We start from the raw sequence: 16,046 nt of genomic DNA on the forward strand, positions 1-16,046 counted from the left end.
TTAGGATTGCATTGGAGGTATAATTCATTAGGACAAAAAAAAATCTCCACAGATATTGTTTAATCATAAAATGGAGCAGCCAGGAGTGAGTGGGGAAAGAAAAGGAAGTTGAGGAGAACTAGAGAAAGAAGTAGTGCTGGATAGAAGTACAGGTTGTGTCGTTTAACTACCACAACTGGGATCAACAACTTGGTTGTCAAGTGGTTGTTAAGTGAAACTGTGACTATGCTTATGATCTTTCTTCAGTTATCCTTTGCTTTACAAACCTACAAAGGTCATTAATGTAAGGTCATTAATGATTACAAAGTTACTCTTTTTCATCACCATCATAACTATGAACGGTCACCAATTGAGGTAATTGCTAAATGAGGACCACCTGTAAAGGCTGATGAGAGGAGACTGAGGCTGGAAATACAATCAAAAAGAACAACTTCTCCACTCACAGGATATGAAACTCTACTAGGGAGGATTCAAAAAGATAACATACTGTATATACTTGTGAATAAGCAGAGAATGTTGGGTTCCAAAATACACCCGAAAAATTAGGATCTAATTATCATGGGTTTAAAATTATGTCATTATACAAATGACAATGCAACACTTTGCAATTTTCCATTTATTGCTGCAGTTAAAAATTCAAGTGTCAGCTTATTTGCAAGTGATGCATTTTTTCATGGTATTTTGGCTGAAATTTTGAGGGTTGGCTTAATTTGTGGACAAGTTTATCTGTGATTAAATATGCTATTTGTGAAATGTTTGGAGAACTATATCAAGCAATCTTAACAGAAGAAACTCCCAAAAGGGAGAGGGGAAGAGAGTTAAATATGCATGTTAACATATTTCTATTGTTCTTTCAAACATTTTATTTTTACCTTAGGCAAGATTTTACAGAAACAGATTTTTTTTTCCTTTTCAAGAAGTATGAAACAAAAGCATAACTTACTGATCTCCATTGATATCCGTGGCAGCTACAGAATATCCAAAATAAGCAGCTATCTGGGTAACAAAGTTGAACAAAAGAAATGCTGCATTAAACAGAAATAACTAGGAGTTAGAGAAGTATTTTACACCTGCTAAAAGCTTTCTTGCCATGCATTTGTCAAAGGCTAGAAGTGTAACCTTTTTTCTCCATGTTATTTCTATATATTTGTTATTTATTGTCATAACAGAAAATAGAATGTTTCCCTCATTATAGAAAGCACACAGATAACATTTTACCCTTTTTATTTTATTAATAGTAATATGAAGGGAAGCACATCATTGGATATTCTCCACCCATTTAACTACTCATAGAATTTCAATTTTAAGAGGAATAAGGAGCATTTATAAATGGTAAGGCTGCTCCAGTAGGACTGAAGTTGAACATGGATGCCTTCAAGCAAGGTTTCTCAACTCTATGGGATTGTGACCTCCTAAAATGATAAATGAATGGTTGTGATTCCATCCTCCCCTTAGATAACAATTTAATGGAGGCCAGAGGTGGATAAGAAATAGGGTATTGGTTCAATAATTAATTTTTAATGAAAACAAACAACTTTGCAGCTTTTTTTAAAAATAAAACATTTTCATTGGGAATTACAAACAAAAGTTAAATAAAATTTAAAGCCATATTTCTAATGGGAAGGATGAATTTGTAATTCCTTGTAAGTCTGAGTTTTATTTCTGAGACTACCATTCTTATTTCTTGTTCCACGTTTAATTTAGATGGGTCATTCTTTTTATAGCAGCAACTGCAGAAAATCTTGGCTTTGTTACCACTTTGACTAGATGGAATAGGAGTAAATACTGACAAAGATCCACCTTTGAATTTTGCTCTCTCCTTCCTGCATCCGTTCTCAACTCCCCAGGGTATCATAATCCACAGTTAAAGGTAAAGGTAAAGGTTCCCCTCGCACATATGTGCTAGTCGTTCCCGACTCTAGGAGGCGGTGTTCATCTCCATTTCAAAGCCGAAGAGCCAGCGCTGTCTGAAGATGTCTCCGTGGTCATGTGGCCGGCATGACTAAACGCCAAAGGCACACAGAACGCTGTTACCTTCCCACCAAAGGTGGTCCCTATTTTTCTACTTGCATTTTTTACGTGCTTTTGAACTGCTAGCTTGGCAAAAGCTGGGACAAGTAACGGGAGCTCACCCCGTTACGAGGCACTCAGGATTCGAACTGCTGAACTGCCAACCTTTCAATCGACAAGCTCAGCGACTTAGCCACTGAGCCCCTCTCTAATCCACAGTTAAAAAACCCCAAAAGCCTGGAGAAGAATAGACTGTGAGACATGCTGGCTGTCTTCAAAGAGCAAAAGACTGCCATATAGATATATGAGGAGGATCAGAACAAGTGGCTTGAAATTGGAAATCTGCAGATTTTGGCTAAGCTTTAGGGTAAAATTCAGATGTAAGAAATTGCCAACCATGGAACAGGCTGTTTTAGAAGAAAATGGGTTCTCTTTTGCGGGAAGAACAATCTAATCCAAAGTTCTGCAAAGTTCCAGTTTTGTCGACCGGCAGAGGGAGGGGGAAAGGGCATAATTCCGGTTGAGCAACTAGAAAGCATGTGTGCAGTTTCATTTATGTGCATAGTGTGCACGCATGCCTGCTGCTTACTTAAATGAAGTGTGCAAAAGTTCGCCCGCTACTTGCGCAAGTGAGGATGTGCATGCGCATGCTCACCAGCCGTTTCTGCGGCCCAGTTGCAAACCCCTCACGGCCCACTAGTGGGCTGCGGCTCACAGATTGGGGACCCCTGATCTAATCAGATTACATCAGATGGCATATACTTTTAAATCTTTAAGAGGTTAAGAAAAAACCAATGCTTTTGCTATTGGCTTCTTCCATCTGTTATTTCACTTGCTAGAATCAGAGGGAACATTGAACTGGGAAGGCATCTGTCATCAGCTTAGCCAAAAGCACCAGAAAAAAGCACTTTCTCTCAGAATTGTAATACACAGAAGTCATGATGTTTGAATTTGATTATTACAGCTGGCTTATGACCACATTTTCTGTCTAAAATATTTTTCTTTCCTATTTTTTCTTCACTAAATTTGTGTATTATGTCACCGATATTCCTATCCTGGTAAAAGATAAACATAAATATAAAAATATTTTCTTCTTACAGAAACCAAGTCATACCTGTTCTCCAGTGAAGTTATACATGGATGCCATGGTTTCCCCATTGTAAATGGATACCTGCACAATATATATAAATAAAGTTCTGTACCATTGCATATTTGAATGGCTGTTAAAAAGAATAAATCAATTATTTAATACTGCCTTATTTAAATTCCTTACCATGCCCAAAGTTTTTGCTGCTCTTGGGACACCCGACACAAAATCTGAAAACATAAAAGGAATTTTCCATCACCTGTGCAGATATAATCAATGCCCTTCAGAAAGTTTTCCCATCTAGTTCACAATATACTATTCTTATTTTCACAGAGGCTTATCTTATTAATTTATCCATTAGCTTTTCCCATCTTTTTTTTTTATCCAATTTATATACCGCCCTTCTCCCTGAGGACTCAGGGCGGTGTACAGCCAGAATTAAGAACATGAAATAAAAATATTAAAAACAATTAAAATATATATAAATTTGGTCCAAAAATTAAAAATCACAAACCAATTAAAACATTTAAAAATTTCTTCTTAAGCCAGCCCGGCTTGCTGGAAAAAGTGGGTTTTAAGGGCACGGCGGAAGGCCGTGCAATCTGTTCAATTATATCTGATACTCAGAGAATGCCTGACCAAATCCTTGCTGTTTTCTTGGCAGAGGTTTCGGAAGTGGTTTGTCTCCTTTGTAGGGCTGAGAGAGAGTGACTGGCCCAAGACCACCCAGCTGGCTTTGTGCCTAAGATGGGACTAGAACTCACAGTGTCCTGGTTATTAGGCTGGTATTTTAACTACTACACCAAACTGGCTCTCTATCCATTTGCTACAGTATAACAGAACTATTTTAACAAGAACAAACAGATTCCTTAAGTACTTATAGTTTGGCAAAGATATACAAAACAATAAAGACAAAATATATGATATACTGGCAATAAGTAATGGTAATAAGAGTAGGAGAATCATGTAAGACTGAGGGAACAAAATGTATAACTAATTCTCCTTACACAGAAATTCCTTTTAAAAATGCTGTCTCCTTTTCCTTTGATTTTTTTTTTTCCACAGGATTTGAGCCAGTGGCATAGATAGGTACACTATTACTTTTTCACTCCTGGTATCTAGTCTTTTTTTCTTCTGGAAAGTTCCCAGTCTGCAAGAGGAGTTTGAAGCCTTTTAGAGAGGTATAAAGAGTGGGGGAAAGACTGTGAGTCCACTTCACCCATGATACCCGTTCCACGGATGGAGGAACAGATGGGAGGATCGGATGCATATTTCCACAGGTCTGATTCACTCCAATTCACTCAGAGATACAACTGCCTTTTTGGAGTGACTCAATTCCATTTTACTCAAAGAAAGTTGAACTGTAGAATTGTAGAGCTGTGGTGCCGCAGTGGTTAGAATGTAGTACTGCAGGCTAACTCACTGCTCACTCCAGGAATTCAATTCTGAAGTGCTCAAAGTTAAGTCAGCCTTCCATCCTTCTGAGGTTGGTAAAATGAGGACCCAGATTGTTGGGGGCAATGGGCTGACTCTGTAAACCGCTTAAAGAGAGCTGTAAAGCACTATAAAGAGGTATATAAGTCTAAGTGCTATTGCTATTACATCATGGGGGAAATTATCTTATTTTGGCATCATTCTCCTGCAGGGCTCCAGGGAAGCTTTCAAAGGTAAGTACCAATTGTGCTTCCTTAATAGCAATAGAATAGCATTTAGACTTATATACTGTTTCACAGTGCTTTACCGCACTCTCTGAGTGGTTTACAGAGTCAGCATATTACCCTCAACAATCTGGATCCTTATTTTACCGACCTCAGAAGGATGGAAGGCTGAGTCAATCTTTGACCCAGTGTTGTGGCCCGCCAGTGGCCTGCGCGAATCATGGCTGATCCCGACGACGAGGAGGCTGGTGTGGGGTCCCGCCAGCAGCCTGCGCAGCCGGTGCTCACATTGGACAACGAGGAGGCTGAAGAGGATGTGGTGCCAGAGGCAGAGACTCAGCCAGGGCCTTCAGAACCTCCAGAGGCTCCTTCAAGTGGAGAGAGCGAAGTGGAGGAGCCTCTTCTCAATGCTTAAGCACGCAGGGCTGCCAAAAGGCAGGAATGGCTACTCAGGAGGAGGAGGTCTCCTCGAGAGTAAGGTTTGAGGATAACTGGCCACTCCCTTAGCCTATTTACGTCGCACGCTGTTGGTAATTTCTTGCTGGAAACAACGTGTAATTATTATAGAGCATTTTGGAGAGTGAGTGTCTTATCGTATCTTGTTTTCTGGGCTGGTTGCCAACCTTTGCCGGACTTTGTTTATTCTTGGTACGTTATAACTTTGATAAGGACCGTTGGTGTGTGTCACAATCCTTGGGAATCCGGAGCTGGGGCAGAACACCCAATTAGAATCAAATTTCATGCAGCCAGCAGAGTTAGCCTGCAATACTACATTCTAACCACTGCACAACCACGGCTCTTAAAATTATGTGCATCAAGATTATGTGCATCCATGGGGAAAGGAGGGAGGGGAATGATAAAACGTGTTTTCATTGCAACACAAATTCTGTTCCTCAGGTACTTGCATGGGGTTGTAATGAAAACACAGAGAAAGGGATTACATTGTGAGGTTGCATTTTGTCATCACTGAGGATACTTCTTAAAGGCAGAATATACTGAAATGACACTAACAGTCAACAACAATCTTCTATTTTCCTCTTACTACATCTGCAATGAAAGCAGAAAGAATTTTCTCTGATCTTTATTTTTCACAACCCCAAGAAAAAGTACAGTAGCTGAAATAAATAGACCCAGACATGCAAAAGTTAATACAGATTTCAACAGGTTATCTGGATTATTTATTTCCTAACACTTATTCAATTTCCCCCCCCCTGTTTTCAAAATTCATTAGTTTCTGGACAGTTTATGCAAATATAAACAAGACATACCTTCTATGCCATCACCATTGAAATCCCCTACAGCAACTGAATAACCTGTCAAGCATGAAAATGAGAAAATGAGAACTCAAGAATTAATATTAATAATTCAATAATTCATGGAGGTACTCTATTTTGAGATGCACCCAAAAACATTTTTAGACATCTATTTTAAAATAAACCTGTTCATGGAGCTGCTGAAATCATTCTCACTGTTGACTAATAGGGGGTGCTATTTCTCTTTCAAAATTGAGAAAAAACTGAATATAGGTAATCCTCGATTTACAACCATAATTGAGCCTGAAATTTCTGTTGTTCAGTGAGACATTTGTAAAGAGACATTTGCCCCATTTTACAACCTTCCTTGTCATTCAGTTGTTAAATGAATCACTGCAGTTGTTAAATTAGTAACACAGTTGTTAAGTGAATCTGGCTTCATCATTGACTTTGTTTATCAGAAGGACACAAAAGGGGACCACATGACCATGGGACACGGCGACCGTCATAAATATGAGTCAGCTGCCAAGTGTCTGAATTTTGATCACATGACCATAGGGAAACTGCAAAGGTCATAACTGTGAAAAATGGTCGTAAGTCATTTTTTTCAGTGCCATTGTAACTTGGAACGGTCACTAAATGAACTGTTCTAAGTCGAAGACTACCTGTACACAACTGCAGAATTAGAATTCACTATCCAATACAGCTTAAGTATAGACTGCATTTTTAAAAATAATTACTTGAAGAGGGAAACTGAAAACTCTCCAGTAAATATGTGCCAGTCATATATATATATATATATTTTAATTTGGCTGTATATAGGACAGTTCTTCTTTCGGAAACATCAAAAACAAACATATTTTCACTGATCTCATTGGGAAGCTTCATCCCAGTGAGTATTAGGACGAAGAACGCCAAGATTGATTTTAATACAAATTTACAACATTTCCTGTTTCAGAGTCAAGTACCCACCCAAATAACTGTCGTCGAAAGTAGCACTAGCTGACCGCGTTGCTAACTGGTGATCGTATTTGGTTGTGTAGACTTTAGGGCTGTATTTTGACACAATCTCAGCCACTTGATCAGAGATTAGCTGGCCTGGAGAAAAGTGAAAGGAAATACTTTGAAATAATACAGTTCTGAGCAGGTATTTGTTGTTTCGTCATAAAATGCAATTCTATAATGCCATCTTGGAAACTAGTCTTATTGTTGGGGGCAATTGTTGACTTTGTAATCCACTTAGAGAGGACTGTAAAGCCCTGTGAAGCGGTATATAAATCTAAGTGCTATTGCTATTATTAGGTAACTGTGAATAGGAAAGCCAAACTAAGTCCAGAAATAAAATAACATTTTTTTGGTTCATTGCAATAAAGAGGTGTAAAGAATTAAACCAAGCATACCTTTGGCCTGATAAAAGGGATAAAGGTAGCACGATCCTATGTGACATACTCACAATTAAGATATGATCTATAAATCCTTAGCAGAAGTGTTTTTTTCCAGTGAGACAGGTCTATCAGGGCAACCTGGTGTACCTAAATATGGGATGGAGCATACTGCTTCCGCTTCCGCCTTTCAGCCCCAATCCAGGAACCTTCGCGGGCAGTTTCTTCTGCAACAAACTATTTTTGTGTTAAATTTAAATTTACCGACAAAGAAATAAAGGGAGACAACTTGTCTCCCCCTATTTCTTTGTCGGTAAGTTTAAATTTAACACTCCTTAGCAAAAGGTTTTCTATAGTTCATAGAAATATACTATAGATTTAACAGAGTGACCTGTATCCATTATCTAAGCACCTTGCTGAGTGCTTCAAAATTCAACAAATGTACTTACACCTAATTCCTAGGCTGGAGTGTCTGGCTAAACCCACAATTGATAGCAATTAGCTGGAAAACCCCACTCAGATTAATCTCCACAACAGTATTCTGTGGTAGAAAAACAGCAATTTTGCAGCATTATAAAGCCAAAGTATATTCATTTCTGTTTTTGTATCCGGGATCCTAATTTACCAGAAGCATGAGGCATTAAAGCCGAACATGCAGATGTGCATAACTGAATCTCTACAACTTCTCCTGCTGAGAAAAGTCCTTTTCAAATTTTGAGCAGAGCAATTTTTAGTTTAATAATTAACTATGGCCAAAAAAAAAAAATCTCTAGATTGCAAAAAAACCAGATGACAATTTAACGGAAGTAAAAAATTTGCTGCCTTCTGAAGTCTGGTAGCCCAGATAGTGTAAGTTGATTAAATTACATATATAAATATAATTTATATAATTTGATTAAATTACATATATAAATATGTAATTTCATTAAATGTAAATGGTCATTACTATTTAAAAATCGAGCTATTTCAGGAATGTGTAAACAATATAATCACTGTTTACATATTCTATGCTTAGGCCTCTGCCTGTCACCAGGAAATGTTATTTTATATTGGGATTTCTGTAATATCCAGGTGCCCTAAAAAGATATTTCTGCTTTACAACAGGGAATCCAGTAAAGTTAATGCATTTCCCCTTCCTACAGCTGCTTATAGCCTTATGAGGATCAGGCACCTCATAGGAGAAAAACAGCTAAGAAAGATCAATAGGAAAAAGACTAAACATTCCCACATAACATGTCTATTTCAGCTACTTCTAACTCACAATATCTGTGGAATAAAAAAAAAATAATCATTTTTATTTTACATCAGGCCAAGAGTAAACAAATTAAGTAACTGTCATTTTATTCATCAAATCCCTTGTTTTACCTTGCCAATAAAAGCTCCCAGGTCCTCCAAGTAGAACTCTGTCTTTCTAGACAGGAAAGACAGAGAGAAAAAGAGGTTTCTTTATTGTAATATCTAAAAATAAACACTCAGCCTGAGCTGGACCCGATACAACATTCAGTGACTAAAGATTGCTCCACTGTGTCTGATCTATGATTTTTTATTTTTTGCTTTTTCAGACACGTCTCGAAGTTCATATAATTCCCCTCACAGAGAATCCTGGCCAGTCTAATACTAGTATTTTTGTTTATTATTTCCCACCATATTGGTAAGTGCATTCATATTTTGTGGTATTTCAACTTCCCTGTTTCACATTTCTGTATTGTTCTGTGATTGCTAAAATAAATCTCTAGGAAATGTTGCATAACTCATCTCATTTAAATCTCATTGCCACCCACTGATTGAATAGACACTGCTAGGCAAATGTATTTTTCCTTCTCAATCTTCTTATTGGAAAAAAAAAGATAATAATTCTCACCCACCATATAGAATGGTTAAGACACTAATAGTATGCATTAGCTGCAAAGCTAACAAATAATTTAGGGGTGTGAACATGAGTTAACTGAAGCCCAGAAGTGAGTGTCCTCTCTTTTCTATCTTCTTCCAGGAAATATTAGGAGCTGGAAAAGATTGGAAGCATCAGTTTACACCAACTAGTGGCAGCTGTGGCATGTAGAATGATGAAAGCAGGCAGAGAGAGAAAAACGGACCATTCAAAAGACCAATCAACAAGAGAGCCAATCAGCTGCTCAGAATTTAAATATCACTCCAAAAGAACAACCAATCACACGACCAACTGACCAAACTGGCACATAAGACATTTATATACTAAGGAGAATAGGACAAGAAAAACCTGCTGATGATGTTACCTAGTCTGGTAACGAAACGTTCAGAAACTAAATTGAAACAAGCTTGGAGAGCAAACCACTGCCAAAATCTAAAACCTGAGCTACAAGTATTTTCTATAATTTCAAAGAGAAAAAACAGTGTTAGGATGCAAAGACGGCTCCTTTCGTACATGTGTCATGATGTTACACGCACACATTTGAAAGGAATAGAGCTCATGGTAACATTGATTTCATTGTTTTGATAAAAGCAGCCAGCCTCTATGGATGCCTATCCTTGAGGATGCTAAAAGTTTAAAGAAAGAAATCAAGATAGCATTGGTTTCTGATACTGGTTTATTTTATCAGGCCACATTTTTACTAAATTTAATTTCTGGTTTGAACATTGCATTTTTATTTGGATGCTGTGATAAATAAGTAATGACTTGAACAAGCCTTGCGTATAGGGCCTGTCAAATTTTTCAACGTTCAATTTCCAAACATTAGGGGTGCTCAAAAGTTGTGACAGGCCTTGGGAATTATAAGGATATTTTGGTTATTTTAATACAATTTAGATGTGCTTGGTAAGTAACTACATAAATATCCTACTTTAAGATCAGAGAATTATTATCAATGTAATAAATACTGTTGTAAATTTTGATGGTTATTGCACAGAGATATATGTACCCAGACAATACACTGTTGAATGGAAGATGAAATGTTTATATAAAAAAAGAAAGAAAGAAAGAAAGAAAGAAAGGAAGGAAGGAAGGAAGGAAGGAAGGAAGGAAGGAAGGAAGGAAGGAAGGAAGAAAGAAAGAAACAAGAACTGAACTTGAGCCAAGGTAATATTAAGGCTCATTCATAAAATTCTAAATTTGTAGGAAATACATCTCATCCAAGTCAATTGTTCACTTAACAGTCCCAATCCCTCAATTAATGCATTTACTACAAGGGAGGAAATAAATTTTCTGTGCTATGTATCAAGTGCAGTCCTTTGCCTTGGATAAGGCAAGCTGAGATTACAGAAATGACATCCTACTCTGTTGCTCACTGCTTCTGTCTATGATGGACACGTTTTCTGTTACTATATAATGACAAATGTGTGTACATAGAGGGATATATGTACATTGCCTCCGTGTATATGTATATGCATATGCATGTACATATCTCTATGTATTCCAGCATTTTAAATTAAAATTTCAGAATTAAAACACTTGAAGGGGGCTTAAAATATGAAATCAAAGAGATTTTTTTTAAACCAAGTTCTCATCTAAGTGTAAAAGAACAAGATCCAGTAAAAGATTAACATATTTCTTTTCTTTTTTTTAGCTATTTATTTTCTTTGTAGATTTCCTCCCATGCAATTTTGGATAAAGTAAATAATTTCAGCTAGGACAATTTCATCAAAAAAGGCCAGATGGGGGCATGGCTGTGCCATTAAAGCCCCACCTTCTACACATGCATGCTATATTAATACAGGTACAAAAAGGCTACAGGAATGAAACAATAAGATGCTGCTTGTAAAGTTACTTTGGTTGATTTCCCTGCCCAGAGTTGGGTTTTACAGATACTTTGCCCTCTACTGTGGAGTTCTGAGATAGAAGGAAATATGCAGAAATAACTTCCATACCTGGGTAAAATCAATGCTGAATCCACCTTGACAAAAGCCCTGTCCTTCAGCATCAGTGCTTCCTATGGCAATAAAAAACAATAGAAATGATTGTAAAGTTGTGTAATACAAAATTTCTACGCAACATAAGGAAAGGTGGTGTGCAAACTGAGGAATCTATGAGAGCTGGTTTGAGGGCAAGGATAAGGCAAAAAAGTTCTTACATCTGGGAAGGATAGCTTGAAGGGGGAAAATATGGAAAAAGTAATAGTTGTTCTGCAAACTGAATCCCATATGGAGTCTCAAAATCTTCAGAAGAGGAGACGAACAGAGGGATGGTGCTAATTCTAATCTCATTTCTTTCAAACTATGCTGTAATTTATTGTAGGAAAACTCAGTTCTTATAGGAAATATCCTTGGAGGCTGTGGCTATTCTGGATAGCTTCATATTTAAAAGTTGCTAAGGTCTTCTTACTCTACCTTCTTAGAAACATCTTTGTTTTTCCATTCCATTTCCCCACATCACTGTGAGTAGTCCATAATTCATTCATTCTTACCTCCTCCCTATTTTTTAATCCCCAAGTACTTCTTAGGGGGGAAAAGGTGATGAGAGGCAGTCTTTGGTCCTGCAATTCCTCACTTACATTTTTAGTTTAGTTTTAGTTTATTTTATTGTCATTGCACATGGCATAACAAAATTAAATGCCATCTTCAATGTACATTATAACTATAAAAATAAAAACACAAATATACATCCTTTACATTCTATGTCCTTTACATTTCTATATGAAATTGAAAACCCGATATTGCACTATACCGAAGAATTCAGTATGGTTATTGCCCTGGGATAGAAGCTGTTTTTCAGCCTATTTGTCCTTGTTTTTATTTTAGGTGATGCATGCCAGTTACAAGGTGATCACCTCACTAGCTGCTTTTGAGAATGCATTTCAGTGACAAGTAACCTTGCACTTCCTGAAGCTTGGACAAAACTACACAGTTGGCAACCTGCTAGAAGCACAGCCAACCTTGTATTTTTCCCGGCTTGATAGCCACATTTCCAAGGTTGAACTCAGGCACTGAAAGCAAAATTGTTAACCACTATTCTTCTGACATCAGTTGACAGGACTTCATAGGGCTTTGCCAATCTTACATTGTGCAGGTATGATCTACTGACATACTGAACTAATGAGAGAAGGATTTGTTCTGAATTATTACAAACAACATTGGCTTAAAATATTGCCTGTTTCAAAATATAAATGTGAAAGTTAAGCATGCTCTAGAATGACATGTTGCTCTTCTATATTTACAACGCAGCTATGGCCAGACATAGCAATGAAATGCAGTTTGCATTAAAACAGGAAAAGGCATTCCTCTGCAGATCCCTTGAAGGCTAGGAGAGAGTCCAAGAAGCTTTTTATGACATGGTTAATCCTCTGACTACAGAGCTTCAGAAAAGAAATGCTAACAATCTTTTCATTTGTATGTTCTTCTGATCTTGGCCTTTCTTTTCATATTGCACTTTAAATAGATGGTTGGCTGGAAGAGATGTTCAGCCAACTCCAAAATGGTTCCCTGAATTCTTTTGAATCCTAGTTGGAATGGGTCACACATGCTCCAGTTCATACATAATTTGCATTTGCTGCATAATTTTCCCCAAATTTCCTAACAGATTAGTTTACTCCCGCTCAGTTGGGAAAAGGGATTCAGGAGCATGTATGAAAGGATAAAGCTCCCATTACTTTTTACTTTATTTTACTTTATTGTCATTGCACCTTGTACAATGGAATTAAGTGTCATCTTCAGTGTCATTATGATGTCACAATCTGTGTTTTTATTATTCTGGTATCATCATGGTTAGATACAGGCTTGTGAAATCATAGAGATTGTGGCGGGGGAGGGGTAAGCAGAACAAGCAAATCCAAGTCATCATACTCTGATTACCCTCTTCCATTCATTTCCAGATTCAAATCTTCATAGTGTTTTCTATGAAATCCAACTCAAGAGAAAGCGCTAGAAAGATAGATTTGCCCTCTTTCAATTGTTTTCTGTTAAGGAACCACCCAAATGACTGTAGAAAGATGAAGGAACAATACAGGAAGTACGGGTGTTTAACATTCCTCCCAACAATGCATGAAATATAACAATACATAGAAAACAGAATTTGTGCTGTAATTGTAACAAGACATTCTCTACATACTTGACCTGCAAGGAGCATATTCAACAGCTTTAGACCCATCATGAAGATAACAAGTTCCCACAGGTTCCCTCTGCGCTTTCTGTTCAGTTCTCCAGTGATATAAAGGAGCACATGCCTACAGATGAAGTATTTAGAAAGCTCTTTAAAAAGGGCAATGGCCATGGGAAAAATCAAGGGAACAGAATGGTTATGAGCAACAAACAGCTATGGAAAACAAAGAAAAACACCAATGCACTGATGATAAGTCTATTCAACTGAATACTGTTTACCTACTGGATGCACTTTTCAAATAAGACACATTATGTGCCTTTCAAAACAACTGGGCTGAAGATTGCCCCCCCCCCAAAAAAAAGTACATTAAATTTGCAATGAGCCATACTATGAGTTTGCTGATATTGCTAAACTGTGAAGTGGGAGGAGTTGATGTGCTGTATTTTACAATTCAGTGGCTTCATGCATGTGTTAGAATGAGCCAAGAAAATTCAGGGGGAAGAGTTTGTATATCAATTTTATCTGATGTGTAATGAAGCTGAGAGACTCTCCATGAGGTATCACTTGCTCTTGAGCCCACATAAGAGTTACAGTTGACAGAACTAAGATTTCAGTACAAACCAAGCCAACCCTTTATGCACACTGACTGGAAAATTCTGGGAGTTAAAAGTCCACAATTCTTAAAACTGCTGAATTGAGAAACACTGATTTAGAAATTTCATTTTCTGTTTTCAAAGTCCTAAATATGATTGCTACAGTTTCAGTGAACTAATGCCAGAGTTTTTCTATCTCCACTGACTGTCAATCCTTCCCTGGACCCAATTTAAAATGCTGCTTTTACGTTTATAACTCTAATTGATTTTGGCCCTGATTAATTGACAAAGCTATATTTATCTACTGGATGCTAAAGCCATCTATGCTCCAATCAAAGAAGTGACCTGGAAGGAAGAACTTTTCATATCCTTTTCAGAATTTATATTTGGATATTGTAAAGTGATTCATTTTGGTAGAGCAACTGAATATTTATTTAGTCCCTTAAAGCATGTTATGACTGCAGTACTTTTAGATTAGACACCGGTTTATTTTGTTGTTGTTCTTTTTTATGTAATGGGCTGTGGGTTTTTTTGCTGCTAGATCCGTTTTTATTTTATCATATGTTTTAGCCTTTAAAACATATATTCATGTTCCAAAAATGTTTGTATTGCTTGTATTTTATGTTTATCATGTTATGCAGTCATGGTAGTGGTATGTGACAAGCCTTAAAATGAAGACTTACCAAAATTTTATTTTCTTTAGATCTCACAGACGCCCCAAACCATTGATGTGATTTGAATTCCAAAAGATCATCTACAGCAAATTCTCTGTTGCCTAGAAGACAAAATATTTAGACAGAATTCTGTGAACATGACCTTGGAATGTGACAACATCCTAACTTTTTAATGAATATCAATCTCTCCGAAGTGATAACAGAAGTACACACAAATATCACTAGTTTTTTCATCACTTGACAAGTTTATAACTTAAAAGCTGAGCTTGTGAACTGATGCCACTGAAAGATCCTGCAACTGAGATAATGTGAGGTTGTAAAGGTTGTATCTGAAGAGACCAATCTAGAATGATTCATGCGCAAAGAGCATATATTCTTCAAAAGCAATATTAGCCATTATCATCCTGCTTGCTTGCTTGCAAAGGCCTGAATGCTGTTTCATCACAGACTGAGATACATTTCTCTGAGACTTGATAAGGGTTAGGGTCCATTAGAAAATGACTAACGTACAAATATTCTCCTCATAAATTTAAAATGTGACTATGTGACTATGTAATATGTTCACTATGTCAAGAAACTGAAATGGAATTTCTCCCTCCCTCCCTCCCTCCCTCTCCATGGAAAGAAAAACTGTGCAAAAAAAATATATCAAAAGTCTAATATTTAAATTACAAACAAGGAAAGTTAGGACTGGTACATAAAAACATAACTGTTTTTTAAGACAATACAGCAAAATATTAGTAAAGGAATGCCAGGATAGAAAAATCAGGCCTTCTAACTACAGAGGGTCCACGTATTTAATTAGAAAATAAGAGGCCAGTATGACGTAGAATTTAAGATATTTAACTGTGAATAGGTAATCTACATTTCAGTGCACTCTCAACCATTGAGGATTACTAAGTAAGTATAAATTTCACAGATGAATAATTCTGTAGTTATCATGCAAGGGCTGTTGTTTATTTCAAATATTTATTATTACAGTCAAAGACCAGTACAATTATAACTACTCAAAGAGTATCTAGTTAAAATGTCTAGAATAAAATAATAAATAAAATCTATGTTGAAGTCATAATTTTGCAGCCTTTTTGTCAATTGCACATAAAAAAGAACATGGCCTAAACTATAATGTAATATTAATCCTTAAATTGTGAAGGCCTACAGGCTCTTGTTTATTGTCGCTTGTCCTAGAAAAAAACAATGCTGGGCCCCTCAGAAAACATATGCAAAAAATATGTGGAAAAAATTGCTTGTATTCATATCAAATATTGGACACAGTTTTAATATACTATATATGGTATCCAATAGACCCTTGAGTCCAGATTATGTAGCCTGATGCCATGGAAAAGATACTCTCTGCTTTACCCCATGCTTGCTTAACCTCT

The 16,046-nt window shown here is 36.9% G+C and overlaps 1 protein-coding gene across 1 annotated transcript in view; it reads right to left on the reverse strand.

Moving 5' to 3' along the window:
- The window catches only part of ITGAV (integrin subunit alpha V), an 89,110-nt gene that overhangs the window by 41,561 nt on the left and 31,503 nt on the right, over positions 1-16,046 (reverse strand). Inside the window, exons 3-11 of the mRNA XM_070941900.1 lie at positions 14,674-14,765; positions 13,407-13,521; positions 11,231-11,292; positions 8,756-8,801; positions 6,981-7,106; positions 6,024-6,068; positions 3,284-3,327; positions 3,125-3,181; positions 944-996 (exon numbers count right to left, since the gene is read on the reverse strand). Coding sequence (XP_070798001.1) covers positions 944-996; positions 3,125-3,181; positions 3,284-3,327; positions 6,024-6,068; positions 6,981-7,106; positions 8,756-8,801; positions 11,231-11,292; positions 13,407-13,521; positions 14,674-14,765 — 640 coding nt within the window. The remainder of the gene's footprint in view (positions 1-943; positions 997-3,124; positions 3,182-3,283; positions 3,328-6,023; positions 6,069-6,980; positions 7,107-8,755; positions 8,802-11,230; positions 11,293-13,406; positions 13,522-14,673; positions 14,766-16,046) is intronic.

The sequence above is a fragment of the Pituophis catenifer genome, unplaced genomic scaffold, assembly GCF_029215685.1.
Source record: "Pituophis catenifer annectens isolate HBS135680 unplaced genomic scaffold, rPitCat1.0.hap2 SCAF_1, whole genome shotgun sequence".
Classification (NCBI taxonomy): Eukaryota; Metazoa; Chordata; class Lepidosauria; order Squamata; family Colubridae; genus Pituophis; species Pituophis catenifer.